General features: G+C 43.8%; 1 protein-coding gene across 22 annotated transcripts in view; it reads right to left on the bottom strand.

Moving 5' to 3' along the window:
* Positions 1 to 1,022: 1,022 nt before the first annotated feature.
* The window catches only part of LOC115180474 (CUGBP Elav-like family member 2), a 164,279-nt gene continuing 143,213 nt past the window's right edge, over positions 1,023 to 22,088 (bottom strand). For 5 of the 22 annotated variants that reach the window (XM_029742587.1, XM_029742575.1, XM_029742579.1 and 2 more), the window contains 8 exons: positions 19,193 to 19,423; positions 18,254 to 18,317; positions 14,274 to 14,405; positions 10,930 to 11,025; positions 7,991 to 8,188; positions 7,486 to 7,629; positions 7,112 to 7,283; positions 1,023 to 5,485 (listed from right to left, as the gene is read on the bottom strand). In XM_029742587.1, the coding sequence (XP_029598447.1) occupies positions 7,156 to 7,283; positions 7,486 to 7,629; positions 7,991 to 8,188; positions 10,930 to 11,025; positions 14,274 to 14,405; positions 18,254 to 18,317; positions 19,193 to 19,423 (993 nt within the window). In that variant the 3' untranslated portion in view covers positions 1,023 to 5,485; positions 7,112 to 7,155. Of the gene's footprint in view, positions 5,486 to 7,111; positions 7,284 to 7,485; positions 7,630 to 7,990; positions 8,189 to 10,917; positions 11,038 to 14,273; positions 14,406 to 18,253; positions 18,318 to 19,192; positions 19,424 to 22,088 lie in introns of all 22 variants that reach the window. The other 17 variants (XM_029742582.1, XM_029742583.1, XM_029742590.1 and 14 more) reach the window with 15 other exon arrangements.

A 22,088-nucleotide genomic window follows, 5' to 3' on the forward strand; every position in this document is an offset into this window, starting at 1 on the left:
CTTGGTTGAGTATTGCACTGATGACAGAAAAAGATATCCCTTGACGCAACAAAAGAAGCCTGAATTGTTGCAGTTGTTTGCCTCCAGCACCAGCCAGACCTCATTTTTGTAGATCAAAATTGTTGTCAGGCGTAGAAATGAAGGGTCCTGTAAATGTAGCAGGACACACATAGTGTGAGATCCTTCTATAAAAGTACACACATCATTCTGTAATTGGATACATTGTCATAGGTCAAATTGATAGAGAATCTATGTTTAAAGGGTGTAGCTTTGACTCTTTCCTTTCCTATTTCTCTACATATTAGGGGATGCAGTACTGACACGGTACAGAAGTGGAGTTGGACACAGACATAGTAGACAGACCATGCCCAGAACAGTGTACAGCACAGGCCAATCCCTGATGAGGGAACCCTCACATTGGCCAATAGCAGCCATTTCCTAATCAGGGACAGCAGAAAGACCTGCCCTCTTTTGAAACCTTCCGGCCAATTAGGTAGTCAGGCAGAGACACATTAGAGGATGATGCAAGGCCGCTAGGCACAGAGCTCGATTTATGATCATTCAATTGTTGTGAGAGTGATTAAGTAAGATAACAGTTTTGTGTTCCTACAACTCACAAAATCCTGTCAGGCTATTTCTTGTTGAATTATTTTTCATTATCATCGCCCCCAAGCACCACAGCCTAAAGTAGAATTTTGTTTTGAAAATTTGATTGTCAAATTGGATTTTTTTTCTCCAAAAGGTGATGAACTGTCACATCATCTTGGGCTACACAGTAATATACACAGACACACCTTGATGTATATTTACCATGTTTAGTGAGGACACCATAGTGAGTTGTCACTTGGGGATGAAATCAACTGTACTATGTGTAAAACAAGGAACAAAAACACCAGAGAGGAAAAGAGAGATCGAGAGAGAAAAGGAGAGGTAGAGACGTGAAACGTGGGGTTGTGTGAAGCGTTACGACATCAGACAGCCACTGGAACACAACAACAACAACACACACACAGAGACGAGTATTAGGAAAAATGGTTTAATATCGGAGACAGAAGCAAATAACTGCATCACACAAGAACATACGTTTACAAAAATAATTCTGACTGCTTCAGCTACACAGTTAGTTCACAGAGGACAGAGAAACCAGAAAAATCTAAGTTAAAAGCAAAAACCTCTAATTAGTTTATTTTATTTAAACTAAAACATTAATCCACTGAAGGTGACTAAATATTTATATTCCTTATCATGTAGACGTCACAATACAGAAGTTAAATGAAACTTACCGGGGTTTTTTTTGTATAGACAAACGGCTATAACTATTTATAAGCCAAAAAGAAATCAACACTCGCCTAACTTCTCTTTGCGAAAAGAACAACAGGAAAAATAAGAAGTTAATTAATTCAAGAAACCAAGCCAAAGTTCTTCTACAAAATCGTATATCAAAAGACAACTTTCTTGATGCCAGCTATAAATCATACTCGGGAACCAGTCAACAAAGGTCAGGCCACATCACGAGGCCAGACAGCTTTGTTTTCTAATAGTTTTTTTTGTTTCCTTTAATCTCCAGTATAAAAAGTTTCACTGGTACAAAATGCATAAGTACAATCATTTGTAGAAATAGGAAAGCCTGCATTTTTTGTACTTTTTCAATCCCATCCAATGACAGATTTCGAAGTGTTGTCAAACAAACATACATCACGCTTACAGAATCCACTGAAATGCATTGACTTTGGCTTCTCTCAAGACAATACTTAAAACTATTGAAATCCTTTAGAATCAAACAAAATGATATTCATCTACAGACAACACGCTCTTTACGGCACAGAAAGAGAGAGAAAACAAACATTTCCCCCCAAAACTTGACATAATAAGCCAAAATGCAAAGAAACTACAAGTTGTTTTTTTTCCTTTAAAATGTCATTGTTTGATAAATAGCACTTTAGATAATTAAGAAAGAAAGGGAACAGAGAACGGAACAGTGACAAGATTGAAAGATTACAACAAGCATCGGTGATGACAGCCCCTGAGATGTGAGGCACTCAACAGACACCCCTGTCTAACGGTCTGTCTGCGGAGGACACTCTTGTGCTTTTTCAGAAACATCTAACAGACTGCAACTTCAATCAGACTACACTGTGCCAACCCGCGGTGTGTGTGTGTGTGTGTGTGTGAGTGAGATTTGGGAATTGGGGGATGCTTAAGTTCTGTTAAAACACACACATGTCAACACATTACCATCTCCCAAAGTATAAGTAGTTGGCTAAGGGATGAACTGAAAACAAACAGAAAAACCAAAGCCTCTACGCCTGCAACACATTATGCTGCACCGTGAGTAGATGTAACTCTGTTGTCTGTTTATGTTACCTAATGTATTTAGAGTGCAAAGATGTTCCTCAGAGAGGATTCCTGAAGGGTCTTAGGCCTAATACGTCTGTCTAATAAGGAGACTACGATCAGCGCGCGTTAATGACAAAATGATCTACTAACACTGATATATGTGTAGTATGACATATTGGCAATCCTGATTACTTTTATGCAGGTAGTTAGAGCTGTTTTTATGGCATTACTCATGCTTACTGCTTTAGGAAATGTCATTTTGATATGCTATGGACTCAACTGAAGTTTGGCTTTGACTTGGTCATTTGACATGGTAAAGGCCCTGCCTCTTGGCTGAGACTTGTTTTGCTGTCTAAGAACTGAAGATAGCTACCCTTTCATCTCATTTTATTTCCCCTGTCTGCATTTTACAAACCCTCCTCCATTTGGCTCAGTATTTCAGATAAACCTTGGTATTCTGTAAAAAGACGATGGAACAGATAACATATTTATTTACCCTTGGTTTTCAGTTTGAGAGCCACACTAAAGAAGAAGGTGGCCATTTTGCTTCTCTACACTGTGTTGTGGGACAAAATGGTGACATGCTTACCCAGAGTTGGAGAAGCTGGAGGTACAGTACACTTAGACTTGGCAAACACCACCTACTTACATACAGATTTTAGATCCTATTAGACAAGTCTTTCGATACAACACTCCCTGGTTAAGGCGACTGGTGAGTTTTTGTATAAAATAGTGCTGCGTTTTGCAGACCGTAAACTAGGTTTCCAGGGAAGGGAATCGGGGAAGTTTTACAGAATACTGAGACTGACGGACAGACAGCACTGTGTCATGTAAACGGATTGACTATGAGAATCTTGACATAATACTTTGGCATCTCAACACTGTTTTGTCCAGTTACACTACATGACACAACATTTACAACAGGGCAAACATATTTTTGTAATAATGGTGTAATTACCAATACTGGTACATGTCCATAAGAAACTGTCAACTGAAGAAACAACAAAACCAAACAGCTGAAAATCATTCTGTACTATCAACGTTGTTTTGTCTGGGTCTGGGGAGGTGTTGAGGCTTGTGTGGGAAAGTCTTGCCCTTCACTTACCTCATGAAAGCAAAGCATTCATGTTGTTTGAGGTGACGCAAACATGACCAGCAAATAACAATGCCCTCCTCCCATTCTGTAGCAACTTCAACTAGAAACTTGTCCTTGATTTAGGTTACAATGAGAGAGATGAAGCTTAAAATAAGGCTTGAAATTTGTCAAAGCGAAAGGATGAATCGAGAGTGTTTGGCGCGAATGTGAGTGTGTTCATGTGAGTGTTCATGTAAAGGCTTGTGATAAGGCTTTGAAGAATGCTCTGTTTAATGGCTCACGTGAGAACTGTGTGTGTGAGTGACGTATGTGAGTGACGTATGAACAGTAATGTAAAGACTGGTGGGCAGGAACATGGAAACTGGACTGTAGAGGCTCTCACACTCAGGGGCTCTCATACACAACAACAAAGTAAAGTCAACTGTGAGGTCTGCATGAGTGTGTGTACGTGCGAGTGTGTATATATATATATATATATATGACACATGGGCACTTTTTACATCTTTACAAAAAAAAGCAAAACATGAACAGTTTCAGGCAACAAGACCACAGAATAGCAAGTTAACAAACTCTTTTTTAAATCTATATTTTTACATATGAGGGATCCATACAAAACACTTCATAAAATACCCATGTTATCAAATCATTTCACAAGAAATACACTGACGCGCTATAGACAGGATGTACCTTCAGGATTTGGCACTAAACTCCACCGATCTTGTCTTTTTTTCTTTATAAGAAAAGAAAATCACATTATAATGAACAACAAAACACATCTAAATATTGTTTCCCACGATAGAAATAAAATTATATTAACATTGATGCTTCACAAGCCGACATGTTAAATATATATATATATTTATATATTCATATATATATTTTTTAGGAATTTTATATAGCTAATTACCCAACAAGAAATTTTGCAAATTGGGACTGCTTAAAAAAAAGACAAAAGGAACAATTATAATAGTATTCATATGAAAGGCTGTCTATTGTTCAAGTAAACCGTTTTTTTTTAGTCTTCTCTTTAAAAACATGAGACACTTAAGACCGTTAGACTTGTAATGAAACCAAAACTAAACTCACAAGAAGCACCAACGTTAACGCGGGTTACAGGTATTTTCTTCTTTTTTTTTCGCTCTATAATTTAAACAGTAGAAAATATAGGTCATTTCTTCATCATGTGCATTTAAACCACGGATTGTCTATCTGTGAGTCAGTTCAGCAAAAGGTGACACGTAGGTAGCATTTCTCCCCCCAAACAGGGCAAGTCTTTTTTTGTTGACATTTTTGTAATACCTTAAACTACTCTAGAAAAAAGTGGTTCTATATATACTTTAATGAGAAACAGAGCCACTTAAAATGGCCTTATCAAAAAACTTTACACTGCCTGAAAAATGTAAAAACAATTACAGAGCTCTGAGAGAGTCTAATATTGATCAGTCAGTTTTTATTCAGAACTGTTTGGAAGTAGTCTATTTTTCATGGACACCGACAGTGTCCGCTTCTGGCCTCATATTGCCAGTGGAGCCAGAACCAAGACATGATGCCAAACCCTGTGCTGAACTTTCAAGTTTACTTTAAATGAAAAAAGGAACAAAAAACGAAACCCAACATAAAATAAGGAAACTAAACATAACTAAATAAATCTAATGGAAATCATTTTGCCACAGGGTTTTTCTGTTTTTAAAAAGAAACGTTTTGTTTTTGTCTGTAAGAGTTCAGTCTTTTTGTATGAATGATGCTATACTTTTTCACATTGATTCGCTCCCCCCCTCCCCCCTCCCTCCCTCCTTCATGCACAATGTACCCCATCCACCCCACCTCCCCAAAATAGAACAAAATGAGGTCACATGCAAAAAAAGTCCAAAAAGGTCAAGCTAAGTTCAAAAGGTCAGTAGGCGGAGACCAGGTTATGATCAGGTGAGCTCAGAAAAGACATCAGAAAACAATGACGGGACGATGAGACTTTTTTGTATTTTTTTGTTTTTGGACGCCACGCCACAGAGACATGCTAGGCAAACGATGAGCTAACAGGCATGGAGATGGGTTCTATAGGAAGAAAACAGGGGAGAGGAGAGAGTTACACACAGAACAGAGAGCCAGGGCACCACATTACTACAGCATTAAAATCAGGGGAACAACACACAACAAAACAACAATGTAAACCACCAGGTCATAAGGGCAACACCACTCACTACACAATTGGCAATTTTTTATCTCTTGCTATTTTTTTGTCTTTTTTTTACAAAAAGGATTTACAATTTGGATTAATACTAACAGACACACATTTACAGTACAAACACACTATCACACACTCATACACAGAGCAGCCAAAGTTATATCCATCAGTACCACATGCTCCTACAGAGCAAGGAGGATGGATTGTCATTTGGGAGAAACTGTTTAAAAGTTTTTGTACAGTACAAACGAACGAAACATAACGAAACAAACACGTGAACAAAAAAACGAAACGCAAGGAAAGGTTGAAATTTGACAGGTGAAGTACCGATACTGATGGAGAGAGAGAAAGAGCTGATCACAGACGGATGTGATGCAGAGACAGAGAGAGGTGTGTGAAAGTGAAGGGAGCAGAGGCAGAGCGAGGTGTGAACGTGGCTCTGTTCTAGAGAATTCTACAGCTCCGAATTTCAGAAGACTACTCGACGAGGTTCTATTCTAACGAATTCTGTTCTTTATAGGAGTCCAATAACTTAACGATAGGCAATAAATAAAATCATTTTTTTCTGAGGCAGTAAAAATTTTGTATAAAAATAGAACTGCTTTTTTTACAAATAAAATGTACAGGCCTGTGGCTTTCGCTACTTTGAATTTCTTTTTTTATCTCTCAAGAAACATCAAGTATTTTCAGTTAACTTCCCACCCATACATTTTTTTCTCTTATAGCCTTCATCAGATTATGGATGTTACTTTGAAAATGTTCTACACAATATCCCTTTCAACAACGACCAATGTGATCTGACCCAGAAAATCATAGTTTGCTAATATTGTTTAAGTGTGAAATAAACATTCTTCACATAAAGAAATGACTGGAGTCCTGATAGTAATGAAATAGAGGAGTGTATGGGATGCTGTCGTTGACTGACTAACAGGTGAGAGGCCACTAAGTTTTGTTTTTTAACCCTTTGTTCCCTGGTGTCTGTCAGCAGGCATCAGGGGTCAGAGAAGCAGCGGCGGTTGGCCCGGAAACCAACACCAGGAGGTCAAGGGTCATGTGCATATCGGTGCGTGGTGTGTCAGAAATGAACCCTTTATATCGACATTTTATCAGGCCTCAGGTTCACAAAGAGAACAAACAAAATCATCGTTTTTTTTTGTTCTTACTCTGTTTTTCGAGTAATGAAATTCTTCTCATAACAGTATATAAATAATCACGTAGAAAATTAAATATGTTTTACAACTGAAAAAGCTACCGATGACAGCTACTTTTTTTTAGTGGTACAAAATAAAGGTGGTAATGGAAGCATTCATGTGAAAGATAATACAAAAAAAATCATAATATTAATAATAAATAATACTGCTAAACAAAAAAGCTAAAAAAAAAAAACTAAAAGAGAAAGTAATGTCTCCCTCTAGTGGTCAAATATGGTCTCCCCCCTCCCTCCACTTCCCTCCCCCAGTCCCTGTGTAGAGGTCGTGGCTCGTATGGGGACTTACCCTAGCAGTGGTAACATGGGAGCAGATAGGCCCTAGTGCTAAGATCAGTATGGTTTGCTGTCGTTCTTGGAGCGCTTGAGCTGCACCTTCAGCCTCTTCATGCCGATCTGGAAGCCATTCATGGCCTGGATGGCTGCCTGCGCCGACACAGGATTGTCATAGCTGACGAAGCCTGGGAGGCAGAGAAGGAAATGGACAGGGTACAAGAGAAGAGAGAGGGAGAGCGAGTTAGAGAGCGAGTTAGAGAGAGAGAGGGTGCCCAAAAGGATGTAGGAGACATAGAAGAAACTCAAATGATTGAAAAGGAATACAACATGTAATTCATACACAGGTGTATGTGTGTGTTTTCGGTGCGTTTGTGCTGGTGGATGTACCGAAGCACTTGCTCAGGTTTGTCTGTTTGTCAATGAAGACTTTGGCAGAGACCACGTTTCCAAAAGGCATGAACATCTGCAGGATGTCCTGGTCCCCAAACTCCTGGGGCAGGTGGTAGATGAACAGGTTGGCACCTTCAGGCCCTAACAGGAGAGAGACACGGGACAGTACCGGGTAAGGGTTAAACCCAGAGACATACAGAGTAAAGAGATTATAGAGAGTTAATGCATACGTCTTTATCCCTCTATGCTCTCCCCTCTACCCTCAGTGCCCAACCTGTTTCTGGCTTCCCCTGGTTAGTATCGTTGTTGCAATAGTAATCTCACTAGAAAGCTACTTGTGCCAGTTAGACTATTGCAGTCGGGTCTGGCTGTATTGGGAGTGCATACCTCTCTCCCAACACTCCACCGCTTGATTCCTTCACTTCCCCCTCAACTCTCCAGAATCCCCTCCACCCCCCCGTCCCTTCCCTCCGCCCCCTGGCTCCACCCCACGCCCACTGACCCTCTTTCTGGCTGCCGGCGGCACCTTGCTGCTGCAGCAGGGACTGGCTGTAGAGGGTGGGCAGGGCTGCGGCAGCGTACTGCTGGATCCCTGAGTAGGCCTGTGTGAGCGCGTCCATGGTGCCCGCCGTGCCGTTGGTCAGCCCCGCGCCGCCCAGGCCTCCGTTCAGGGCTGCCATACCTGAGAGCATGTGAGCAACTTTACATAAAACCCAACAGTACAAAAAGAAGAATGCACTTACTCATTATACATACACTACACACTCATTATACATACACTACACACTCATTATACATACACTACACACTCATTATACATACACTACACACTCATTATACATACACTACACACTCATTATACATACACTACACACTCATTATACATACACTACACACTCATTATACATACACTACACACTCACACTCAACATACAGTACATACACATACACTCACTCACTCTATACACACACACACACACACACACACACACACACACACACACACACACACACACACACACACACACACACACACACACACACACACACACACACACACACTCTACATACATACACACACAATGTAAAACACATTTCAAAACATTTTGTACAGGATATGTAACTATATGCACAAAATGTCATTTATTTTATCTCTCACACACACACACACGCATAATACACGTGTCCTACATGTAATAGACATTTAAACACGTAACACAGAGGTGAATGGAGAGCCTGGCCTGACCCATGCAAACTGGAACACCACAGCAGAAATAAGCAGCCAGTCGCTGAAATATCACCATGACAACAGCCCTAGCCCCCCCCTCCCCTACACACACACACACACACTGCACGTCAACACACACAAGACACTCAAGGCCTAATGTACGAGTTTAACATCCACACTTCAGAACCTGCTAGTGGGGGGCTGGGGTCAGTCTGTTATATCTGGAGTATTTCTCCTGTCTTATCCGGTGTCCTGTGTGAATGTAAATATGCTCTCTCTAATTCTCTCTTTCTCTCTTTCTTTCTCTCTCTCGGAGGACCTGAGCCCTAGGACCATGCCTCAGGACTACCTGGCATGATGACTCCTTGCTGTCCCCAGTCCACCTGGCCGTGCTGCTGCTCCAGTTTCAACTCTTCTGCCTGCGGCTATGGAACCCTGACCTGTTCACCGGACGTGCTACCTGTCCCAGACCTGCTGTTTTCAACCCTCTAGAGACAGCAGGAGCGGTAGAGATACTCTTAATGATCGGCTATGGAAAGCCAACTGACATTTACTCCTGAGGTGCTGACTTGTTGCACCCTCTACAACTACTGTGATTATTATTATTTGACCATGCTGGTCATTTATGAACATTTGAACATCTTGGCCATGTTCTGTTATAATCTCCACCCGGCACAGCCAGAAGAGGACTGGCCACCCCTCATAGCCTGGCTCCTCTCTAAGTTTCTTCCTAGATTTTGGCCTTTCTAGGGAGTTTTTCCTAGCCACCGTGCTTCTACACCTGCATTGCTTGCTGTTTGGGGTTTTAGGCCGGGTTTCTGTACAGCACTTTGATATATCAGCTGATGTTTGATTTGATTTAGTTTACTCAAGAACCAATATCTCAATAGCATCCCTCAATCTATCACTGTTTTCACCACCCACACAGAGGAGAAATCACATCACTACTGTTTGACCAATCAGACCCCAGACCAACAATGTCAAACACCAATCAAACTGCACGTCCCTGGCATGCCCCGTCCTTATTTGGCCATTTAGAGGGTAACGACGAGCAGCAAGGTAAGAACGGACAGCTATACTCGTTAGTGTGGCTTCACTGCCTAGCAGGGCGACAGTCTGAGGGCGTCGATATTCCCAAATGTCCCGCCGCCCGCCACCACCTGACAGAGATGTAAATGATGACCACGCCGCTGGAAATTATAGGTCACTCATTTATTCAGGAATAATTGCACCGTTGACCTTTACGATTCAATTAAAGCCTAGATGTGCTTCAATGAAAGAAGGAGGGGAAAGGGGGGAGAAGATTAATGTGAAACTGGCATTCTCATCGTGTTTGAGCGGTGGGGTGATTTAGAAAGCGGATATGGCAACTGTAGAAGACACAGGAAAAGGTCAGGGGAGAATATGTGGAGAATGGGCTGGTTTTACAGGATCTCTGCTGTCATAACAACACTGATTAAGACTACACACTTTGACTTTCCCCCAGAGGTGTAGCAGGCCATGACAGGACAGAGACTCAGTGTGACCATCAGAGAAACTCACTGGCATGGCCTGCTACTGTACGACTACTGGGACACCGCTCATCTCATAAATGTAGACTTACTAAAACCTGATTAAGGCCACTTCTGTGTTCTTCCAAGAGTTGCAGAATATTTTCTTCTCTTCACCTCTACTAAAATGTTTTTGTTTTGTTTTTTGAAAAAAATGTACCTCTACTTATACACAAGTGTGCAGATTCACTTGTGACACGTACACGACACCACACAGACGTGAAGCGACAGGCACAAACAGCAGCACTCTTACAACAGGCACCACCCCGTGTGACACAACCAGGAAGCGGATGGATTGATGAATAAATGGATGGATGTATTGGTAGCTGTGGTCTTTGTGAGGATGTGGTGGTTCAGGGGGGTGCAGCCTGGAGCAGAAAGCCAGGCTGAACAGGTGATTTCTCAGGGAGTGGACACAGAGAGACGCCACGGGCATAGTGACAGATGTTTGGATCCGGGACTTTGGTGGACTTTGATAGTGTTTAGAGTACAGATCATTACCAGTATTATTATTAATGTTTGTAACACATACTGGAGGTGCTTTCTAGATATGATGTTCCTCTGCAACAGCAGCGTATCCCTGTGTCTGATGGCGGTGGCGGTGGCGGTGGCGGTGAGATGAGTGGTGAGCGGCCAATGGTGAATACTCACTGTTGACGCTACCTGCTAGTGCATTAATGTTGTTCAGACCCATGGTGGCGCCAGCCAGGCCCTGCAGAGTGCCCAGAGAGGTCAGAGAGGTCATGCCCGAGGAGTTGGCTGTGGTGCCCGCTGTCGGGAAGAGAGGATACCAGGGGGAGGAGGAGGAGAGGAAGGAGTGGGAAAGAGAGGGAGGGAGAGAAAAAGGAAGGAAGAACAAGACAACAAGCAACGCGCGTTAGAGAAGCGGAGGCATCCAATTGGACGTTTTAGTGATAGAAGCAACAACATCCTCCCTGCTCAGACAAACTGGAGCTTGGGAGAGTGGCAGGCAGGAAGTACATCTCTCTGCCCTCATTCAACACCGAATGTCTTAGAAATGAGTGTAGCTGCCAGGTAACATATACAGATCCCTCACACATGTGAATGCAGAGCACGATGAACACAGTAGTTGTGGATGCGTGTGTAGCGATGAAAAGGTGAGGGACTGGGTTGTTCCTTCGTGAAGCGGTCATGTAACGACCAAACCTAAAGCAGGCAGACAGGCAGGCAGGCAAGAGCACCAGACGACCAACTACACCCTACGCTAGATTCCTGTTTAGGACCCCTAAGTATGATATAAGTATGACAGAGCTATATCTCGGCATACATGTTACATGTTTTGTTTTTTTACAAGGTTAATTTAGCCCTGGAACAGAGACACAGACACACACGATTGTGACACACACACACATACACACACACACACACACACACACACACACACACACACACACACACAATTGTGACACACACACAGACACGACTGTGACACACACACAGACAAAAGAACAGATCATGAGTGACAAGAACATGCCTAAGTGTTGCATGGTCACTAAGTACAATGTGGGTGAATAACAAATGTCCTTTACAGACAGTCGTTTATTTGATTGTCCAGAAAGTGTCCATCTTCCAGTAGACATAATGTCCACACACACCTCTAAGTCACGCTTACACTGCATCAGAAAGAGAGGATATCTTAAAATAGACTTAGTGCAAATGGAAAGCAAGACAGTCTCTCAATGGTAAATTGGCTGTCTTTATCAAATTGATACTAATATTCAGTCAAAATGTCATTGACGGAGAGTGTCGCCTTTCATTGGCACTGAGCAGAGCATGTACTAATAATGTAGCTCTAGTAACCACAGAACACATGAGAGCGAGCGAGAGAGCAGAATTCACATTCAAACCTATGCTAAGCAGCTGGGTGAAAGCAGGGAGCAGGACAGGCAAAGGGTGATGGGTTCATGAGAGAGAGACACTAAACAAAGCTCCTATTCACGCTCTGTTACTTGGCTACTCCAGGAAAGACAGCAACCAGGGAACTGGAGGAGCAAGGCAGAGAGGACGAGAGAGAGAGGACAAATGGAGTGAAAGAGAGAGAGGGGGAGGGAAGCAAAAGAAGTAGAATAAGATAAAAGCAGAGAGAAAAAAGAGAGCAGAATAAGATAAAAGCAGAGAGAGAGAGAGAGAGAGAGCAGAATAAGATAAAAGCAGAGAGAGAGAGCAGAATAAGATAAAAGCAGAGAGAGAGTAAGCAGAATAAGATAAAAGCAGAGAGAGAGAGAGCAGAATAAGATAAAAGCAGAGAGAGAGAGCAGAATAAGATAAAAGCAGAGAGAGAGTAAGCAGAATAAGATAAAAGCAGAGAGAGAGAGAGAGCAGAATAAGAGAAAAGCAGAGAGAGAGTAAGCAGAATAAGATAAAAGCAGAGAGAGAGAGACAGCAGAATAAGATAAAAGCAGAGAGAGAGAGAGAGAGCAGAATAAGATAAAAGCAGAGAGAGAGAGAGAGAGAGCAGAATAAGATAAAAGCAGAGAGAGAGTAAGCAGAATAAGATAAAAGCAGAGAGAGAGAGACAGCAGAATAAGATAAAAGCAGAGAGAGAGAGAGAGAGAGCAGAATAAGAGAAAAGCAGAGAGAGAGTAAGCAGAATAAGATAAAAGCAGAGAGAGAGAGAGAGAGAGAGCAGAATAAGATAAAAGCAGAGAGAGAGTAAGCAGAATAAGATAAAAGCAGAGAGAGAGAGAGAGAGAGAGCAGAATAAGATAAAAGCAGAGAGAGAGTAAGCAGAATAAGATAAAAGCAGAGAGAGAGAGTAAGCAGAATAAGATAAAAGCAGAGAGAGAGTAAGCAGAATAAGAGAAAAGCAGAGAGAGAGTAAGCAGAATAAGATAAAAGCAGAGAGAGAGTAAGCAGAATAAGAGAAAAGCAGAGAGAGAGAGCAGAATAAGATAAAAGCAGAGAGAGAGTAAGCAGAATAAGATAAAAGCAGAGAGAGAGTAAGCAGAATAAGAGAAAAGCAGAGAGAGAGTAAGCAGAATAAGAGAAAAGCAGAGAGAGAGAGTAAGCAGAATAAGATAAAAGCAGAGAGAGAGTAAGCAGAATAAGATAAAAGCAGAGAGAGAGTAAGCAGAATAAGATAAAAGCAGAGAGAGAGAGACAGCAGAATAAGATAAAAGCAGAGAGAGAGTAAGCAGAATAAGATAAAAGCAGAGAGAGAGTAAGCAGAATAAGATAAAAGCAGAGAGAGAGTAAGCAGAATAAGATAAAAGCAGAGAGAGAGTAAGCAGAATAAGAGAAAAGCAGAGAGAGAGTAAGCAGGAGAGTGGAGAAGAGGAATAGAAGGAGAGAAGAGTGTCTCAATGTGACCTAGATGAACCCATCTCCTCCAGAGAACTCCTGACTGCTGTCTGTCTGTCTGTCTGTCTCTCTAGTCACCAGACCCTGGCCATGTCCAGAGGCAGATCACACACGACACATAAAGGATCCAACAACCATCCCTCCCCCGGAAACAACTCCACTGCACTTAAAGTTCCCGTGTCTCAGACTCAGAGGGCTTGTGAAGTGAAGAGACGAGTCACTTTAAAGGCACAACAAACACACACAAACAACCACCACCACCCACCCACAGACAACTCTCAGTGTGGAAACCGAACACAGACGACATTGAGCTGTAGTACGTTTTACACACAACGCGTGGGACACGGAATGATATGGCCGTAGGGTGTACACGTCACATGACACGGTGAGGAGGTGAAGTGCTGTCAGACACAGACACGCAGGCAGGCGCCGGGACGGACACGGCATGGGGTCTCCATGGTAACAGTAACACAATAACACAACGCAGAGGTGGCGGACACACACCATGGAGTGATATCTTGTGGGTGTCGACGGCAATGACTACTGATGGTGATGAAGATGGTTCGATCATCAGCAATGATGACGAAGATGATGGTATTGCTGACGACAGTGAAAATTATGGTGGTGGTAGGACAGGAGGGCAGGTGTCCCCCGCGTTTGACCCCCCCCCTCTGAAGCGGCGTTACCTGGGCTGGCCAGCGCTCCGAGGGAGGCCGCGTTGGAGGACAGGGGGTTTGCGTTGGGGCCGGCTGAGTTTTGGGCCGCCGCTGCTGCCGCTGCTAAAGTGGCCAGGTTCTGCAACTGCAGAGCACTCATACCTGGAGGAGAGGAGCCAGAGAGGGTGTTGTCAAACCTGGGGATCACGTCTGGACCGCATCCGAACTGGGTGCTAACCGTGTGGATGCCGAAGGAGATGAGAGGCGTCTTCTCTGTGGTGCATGTCAAGATATGACCAATTCAAGACAGAGGTGATCCTGACAACTGTGGACCACTAACACACACGGACAGGCTGGACTTAAACTCCTGCAAGGGGGAAGAGAGACGGCACTGGCAACCGCCTGTCCAAGCTCTTCCATGAAGACCTGTGGAACATCTCTAGACATCATCTCCCCTACTTTGTCTTGCTTCCTGTTTGATTCTATTGTTGTCTTTTACAGATAACAGGCATACATTTGGACTCTACATTAACATAGAGCTTTGTTGTCTGTGCCGTGAGCTTTCTGGGGACAGTAATTCATCAACATGTACAGTATGTAGGCTAACTGTAACCTGGTTTACTCATTAGCTACATGGCATTAGCATATGGGCCATTACTTAAGCATAATTAATGAGGCCATGCCAGCTCTGACTGATGATAAAGTAACGACCATTAGACACCTCCAGGGGTGGTCAACCTCGCACCCTGCACTGTGTGACAGCAGCGTGGGTGTGTGTGAGAGAGAAAGTGTGTATGTGAGCAGTTAGTGTGTATGTATGCATGTGTGTGTGTGTGTGTGTGTGTGTGTGTGTGTGTGTGTGTGTGTGAGACAGAGCGCGTGTGTGTGAATAGAGGAATATGGCGTAGTAGATTGGACATATGCTGAAGTGCTGTTTGGCTTATTGAGAGACAGCTGGACGAGGCTCCATAAAGCAGACAGACTCACTCTGTAGAACAGAGCAATGGAGCTCCATCGACCAGCTCGCACAGAGAACTACACCCGTTTATATAACACTCCTATGGACCCAGGAAAGAGGGGCGGACACCTTGTCAAATGCGAGGTATGTGTCGTATATACAGTCTGAATGTATATACAGTATCATGAATACATACACACACACACACACACACACACACACACAACACCACATGAACGAAACACCATGAAGAAAAATTCACAGAGCTTGGCACCTGGATGAATGGTTTAAGGGGGTTAGGGTGTTTATGTTTTCACTGAACAGTTTTCATTGGACCAGATGGCTAAACCCAGCTTGACCAATAAAGAGAAGGCGCTAGAATAATTGGTTAGTGAGGCGCTCGTGTCCAGATAGGCCCGTCTGACAGCGTAAAAGAACAAGCGTTGAAATCTTCCGTCTTCTCTTCTTCCGGAACAGCCTGATCAGAATGTTCCGTTTCTGTGGTTGCCGTGACGACCGGTCTGGACAGGAGGTGTGTGTGTGTGTGTGTGTGTGTGTGTGTGACGCAGTCACAATGCAGACTTCTCATGCGATAAACAACACGTGTGCATCTGCCAGCTGTCTGTTGTTGCCTACTCATATAGATGCCTTTAACCTCAGAAACGAGCAGGCTGGGGAAAGGATCGCTATTTCCCATTAAATACAGTTCTGTTCTTCACTTCACAACCTTCACATTAGAAATATATTAGCACATTGTGTCCTAGCACATTGTGAAAAACTTGCTCCAACCAGTCCTCCTGATAAACAACATCATTCTCTGTAAGACCATTTATAATTTTATTAGCATAGCCCTTTTCAAGAAACTAATTTGTCAGAGTGTTTAAGTGGTAAGGAGAAAGACAGACCCTGGAAGAACGCATCCTCTTCTGTCTGATAAACCCATGATGAAAGCCCCGGTATGTCCTGTGTTCGAACTAGTCCCTATGGTATTGTGTAACACACTGTATTTTTCCACTCTGCAGATGGAGGGCAGCGCTGTTGAGTGGCTTTGTCACTTTGTGGGTTTAGAGTGGAGCAGATGAATCAGGCTCGGCTGAGTGGAGAGACACTGATCTGACCCTAGAGTTTATACACTCAGTTAGACACACGCACACACACACACACACACACACACACACACACACACACACACACACACACACACACACACACACACACACACACACACACACACACGGGAGGCCTAATGCCACTTAATCAAGCAAAACAGGGAGGATTATAGCACTATCCCCTAGAGCAGGGGTGTTTAACTGCCACACTATGAGGTCCAGAGCCTGCTGGGTTTCTGTTCTACCTGATAATTAATTGCACCCAATCAGTCCCTGCTTAGAGGGCAACAATGGAACAAGGCAGTGGAACTGGCTTCGAGGTCCAGAGTTGAGTTTTAGGGCCCTGGAGGATGACTAAGACTAGGAGACACAGCTATGGGGGAACCAGAGAGCAGAACAGAGCAGAAGAATCATCAATACCAACATACCATCACTTTAACATTCGCTCCATTCTCAGCCGCTATCTATAATATCAAACCTCTCCACGATACCTGTTCATAACGACTGAGATCTAAGGAAGCTATTCATGTATAATGGCTACACTTCATCTGGAATGTCAAACAGCAGAGAGCACCTGTCCTGAAACTGCAATAATTATCAGAAAGAGAGAACCAGAGACAGCTCTGCACACACCAGGAGCTCCAGCATTGGGGCTATACAGCTGGCAGGCTGTGCTGTGCTAGACTGTGCTGTGTGCTCCGGGCTGTAAAGCTCTATGGAGGCTCTGTATGCCACCTGGGCTGAGCTGGGCCGGGGCTCTATCGTAAGCGCTAGCTAGCTAGCTAGCTGGCTCTAATTGAATGCTCATTGGGGTAATTGAGCCTCTCACAGCTCTCCGACCCCTCATGATGAAGACTGGGACCAGATGTCACTGAGCTGTCTCACATCTACTGCCAATCACGTATGGTTGCCCAGCGACAGATGGACGGCCAAAAGGATTCCGGAATGCAGACGCGATTTCGTTTCCAGTTTCAACAGTTCCAAGTCCCTGAGCGTTTCTGTAGCTGTGTGTGTGCGTGTGTGTGTGTGTGTATGTGCGTGTGTGTGTGTGTGTGCGCGCGCGCGTGTGTGTGTGTGTGTGCGTGTGAGAGAGAGAGTTCTAACAGCCATTCACTGAGGTAAAAGATCCTCAGAGCCCATCCTCACTCAACTACACCACATCAACTAACATTAAAAATGTCCCTGTGTCCAGAACACTCAACCCACCTACTTTGCAAGACATGGATACCAATTTTAAAAACTTGAGCCAATGAGCTGACTACTTTAAAAATAGATTATTTCTACCCTGCAACAACCAGTTCCTCATATCCATTGAGTTTTGCTCTACTTATTAAAATGTGGTTTTCCTTTAGCGGTGCTGGCAATTACAGTACTCCTGTGCCAATAGCTGCTATACATTTCCCCCTCTGCTTCTCTCTGTCAGCCAGCTAAACAGTCTACAATCAGGAGCTGACAGCTTACTGAGCACCCAAGGAGAGGCAGAGAGCGAGAAAGAGAGAGAGAGGGTGGGAGTGAGGTGGCAAGAGGGAGAGAGGCAGGGCGTAGGAGGACAGGGGGGGGGGTAGGTGGGATGACAGGGTGAGAGTAAGCAATTGAAAGAAAGAAGGAGGGGAGTTACAGAGACAAAGGAGAGGGATAAAGAGGGTAAAGGATGGAGAGAGACAGGTGGGAGTGTGGGTAGGAGAACATGCAGAGGAAAAGACCAGCAGGGGGAAACAGTGAGCAGAGCTCCCATCTCATCTCTCTCTATTTTCCTTCTCTATTGCCTTAATGCTGGACTAAACATCCCTTCTTTGAGGCCTGGTACACTCTTCTGTCCTGATGGATAACAGACTCAAGACAAATCCGAACAACAGCGGCATTTTAGAAAACTACTGCATAGTCTCTACAACATTACTCAGTGTGTGTGTGTGTGTGTGTGTGTGTACATCTGCTGGACTCACCTGCCATCTGTTGGATCCCACTGAAGGCTCCCAGGTTACTGGAGGAGGTGGCCTGCTGAAGCAACTGAGGGAGAAATCAAGAGAGGAGAGATAGAGAGATGGATAGATAGGAAAATAATAAAAGAGAGAGAAACAGAGTGAGAAGGAGGGATTGGAAACGCAAACAGTGATCACCCTCACTATCTTTTCTCTGCTAGTATCATCATGATCTTGGTAGCATTACTGGATGTGGGCTACAGGCTATATAAACATTGAATATGACATCTACTACTGTACATTTAACCACTGAGTCGCAGACATTTCAGAGTAGAACACTGAGAGTAACTGTCAAAAAACGTATGTACATTTACTGCAGTACATTTACAACTTTGTACACCTATTTCCAAGTTTACAGTTTGAGGAAAGATCCTAGCTGTGATGAAGGGGACTCAAGGAAGAGTAGACTGGTCTGTTTCAGAGAACTTGGGGACAGAAGTCTTAAAAGGTTTCAGAGTGAAAGAGGAAGAGGGTCAGTTCTGGAAGAGGCTACCGGAGGAAGGGGGTGCTAAGAAGGAGTTGAGAGGGGGGTTCTGAAATGTTATAAAGTACTGAAGCAGGGAGGGGTAATGAGGCTTCTGAAACACCACATGCCAATCTGTCAAGCAATCACTTCTGTGACCCAATCGGACGACGGTATTAGACATGGGAAAGACCTCTTAGTGGATCACACCAACGATTGGCCCCACCCATTGAACTTTTACCCCGATTATTCAAAAACCTAATTTCCCTGTCACGGCTACACTCCCTGGCAGAGGGAGAAGGAGGGGGAGTGGACCCTTAAGGGGGGAAGAGAGGGGGAAAGGGGGGTCTGACTCTCTGGGGGTGTGGACGGGGGGGGGGGGGGGACGGCGGTTGGCGACGGCAGGGAGGGTAGTGGGGGGCGGGGAGGGTGGCACTGACTGCGGCGGCGACGGATGCGTTGGCTGCGGGGCTGCAGTAAGGGGTGGGCGACGTGGCGTGTCCTCTTACAGCCAGATACTGCGGGGTGAGGCCACCCAGCCCTGTCAGACTCCCCCAGGTGGTGGCGTTGTTGAGCTGCTGCATCTGCTGAGCCAGTTGCTGCTGCAGGCGCCGCTGCTCCTTGTCCTTCTGCGTGTCGGCAAACTTCACCACGATGGGAGACGAGCAACCCTGAGGGAGGGTGGGAGAGAAGGGGGAGACAGGGTTCAGTATTGCACATGGAATATCCTGAATTCATATTCAAAATATTTAAAAAATGGATTGGTTTCACAAGGAATTGGTTTCAAACTAACCCATCATATGTACAATGCACGCAGACACACACGTAACACGACACTAACAAGCACACACAACTAAGGGGAAGGGAAGGGACAAGCTTCCCATAAGGGCCAGTTATCTTACAGTCCAGAATGGGTTTATTTCCACAGAAAGCGATTTCCTGAGTTCTAAAAGTATTTCATCATCTCACAGAGTGGGAAAAAGAAAGAGCGAGATAGAGAGGGACGGGGAGACGGGAGACGGAGGTAGAGAGAAGGAACAGAGATAGTCAGAGGGAAAAGGAGACGAGAGCAAGAGGTGAGAGAAAGACATTTAGAGAGCTTAGAGAGAGAGAGAGAGAATCAGAGCATTGTGTCCATAAATGAGGTACATGTGTTTCTGTGTGTGTGTGTCACTCTTTCTCACTGTGTGTGTGTGTGTGTGTGTGTGTGTGTTTGTGTCTTTCTGTCTCTGTGTGTGTTTGTTCAGCTGCAATATGCTGATGACAGTACTGTGTTTGAGTCTGAATATTCAATATTATATTGACAGCTTGGATAGGGAATAGAATTTGGTACCGGTACCCCCTGTATATAGCCTCGTTATTTTATTTTATTAAATATTTTACTTTAGTTTATTTAACTCTATTTCTTGGACTGCATTGTTGGTTAAGGGCTTGTAAGTAAGCCTTTCACTGTACACCTGTTGAATTCGGCGCATGTGACAAATGCAATTTTATAAAAAAAGAAAACTTGCACACACACACGCACGCACGCACACACACTGAACAGTGAGCTGTAACATAAAAGACACAGCAGCAGTGATTTAACTACAGAGGACACTAAGCCACAGACATTATAATCTATCATATCACACCAGTACATTACTCACGCTGAAATCAAAGCCTAACTAGGGGCAAAACCTGCTCAAACACACAATCTGCCACAGGAGAATAAAAAGCTTTTAATTGAAACATTTAGTTGGAGGCGAGTTTTCAGACTCAGTCAGGGAGTTTGTGATGGGGTTTGGCTCATACTGTGATTGCCATCCTAACCAGATGGCATATTATATCACCTCTCTATCATACTGTAGGGCTGTGTGTCTGTCTGAGTGTGTGTGTGTGTCTCTCACTGTGTGTTCATCTCTTGAGGGTTTGACTGTATCTATCAGCCGATGAACATGTCTCTTTAGCTGAAGGCAGCTCAGCCATATTTTCTCCCTCTCTCCAGCACTTATTTCGAGCTAGACGAGAAATAAAGAAGGGAGAAAATTGCATTCGGAGGAGAGTCAGTCAGGGGCCACTTGTGTTAGAGCGTATTCCACCTGGAGACGGGCCTTTCTCTCTCTCTCTCTCTCTCTCTCTCTCTCTCTCTCTCTCTCTCTCTCTGTCTCTCTCTCTCTCTCTCTCTCTCTCTCTGTCTGCTAAATATCTCATTACTCCAGCTGACACCCAGCAGTCCGGGAAAACACGGCCCAGAATGAGAGGCCGATCCTGGGAGGGGGTGGATGGGCAGGGGTCATAGAGCTCCAGAGATTGATACTCGAGTGATTCGGGCTAAATCATGGCTTTTCTCTAAGGGGGGGATTTCCGACCTGAGTTAAGCGTGCGTAAATGGAACATAATTCCCCTTTTATGCACTTTTCTCTCAATGTGTATTCTGACCTTGAACTTAAGCATGAGAATAGCCTGCTATTCACCCGCTATTCGTTTAGGGTGGAGATGGAATAAATGAAGGTGTAGCAGAAGTGTGTCTACAGATATGCCGTATTCCCTAATAATTCCACCACCTTCACACGCAAATAATATAAACTTTCCCACAGTAAAGTTTATGAAATGCTGTGCCGTTATGCAGAATTTAAATTGTACAGCCTTTTAACTTGTAGGGATGGGCACTCTCGAATATCTTAATTATAGGCTGACTTTCTCTATTTCCTATTTCTATCATATTAGCCACTATCAGTATTGACCATCAGTAGGCCTAATAACCACACACATTCAACTACTGTTAGTTCCCTTCAGTTGGTATAGCCTACATTATCATTCCATTTACTGTTAGTTCCCTTCAGTTGGTATAGCCTACATTATCATTCCATTTACTGTTAGTTCCCTTCAGTTGGTATAGCCTACATTATCATTCCATTTACTGTTAGTTCCCTTCAGTTGGTATAGCCTACATTATCATTCCATTTACTGTTAGTTCCCTTCAGTTGGTATAGCCTACATTATCATTCCATTTACTGTTAGTTCCCTTCAGTTGGTATAGCCTACATTATCATTCCATTTAATTACATTGTTTAGTTTACCTTCATTTGCTTCCTCTGTAAATGCCGTCACGGCCAGGTGGTTGTTGCTGAGGCTCATTAGTACCAGTTGATAATATATGCAACATATATTTATGCTATTTTAAATCGTTACGAGTGGAGCGCAGACCAAGCCGTAACAGTTTGAACCCGGTGCATACTTAGCCGTGTCATCCCACAACCTGGTCTCAGAGCATTTCATATTATTCTGGAGGTAAATCCTTTTAGTATGATATGCTACATTTCATACGGTATGTATTCATTTGTGGATTTTCCATCA

This window comes from Salmo trutta, chromosome 40 (genome assembly GCF_901001165.1).
Source record: "Salmo trutta chromosome 40, fSalTru1.1, whole genome shotgun sequence".
In the NCBI taxonomy this organism is placed as follows: Eukaryota; Metazoa; Chordata; class Actinopteri; order Salmoniformes; family Salmonidae; genus Salmo; species Salmo trutta.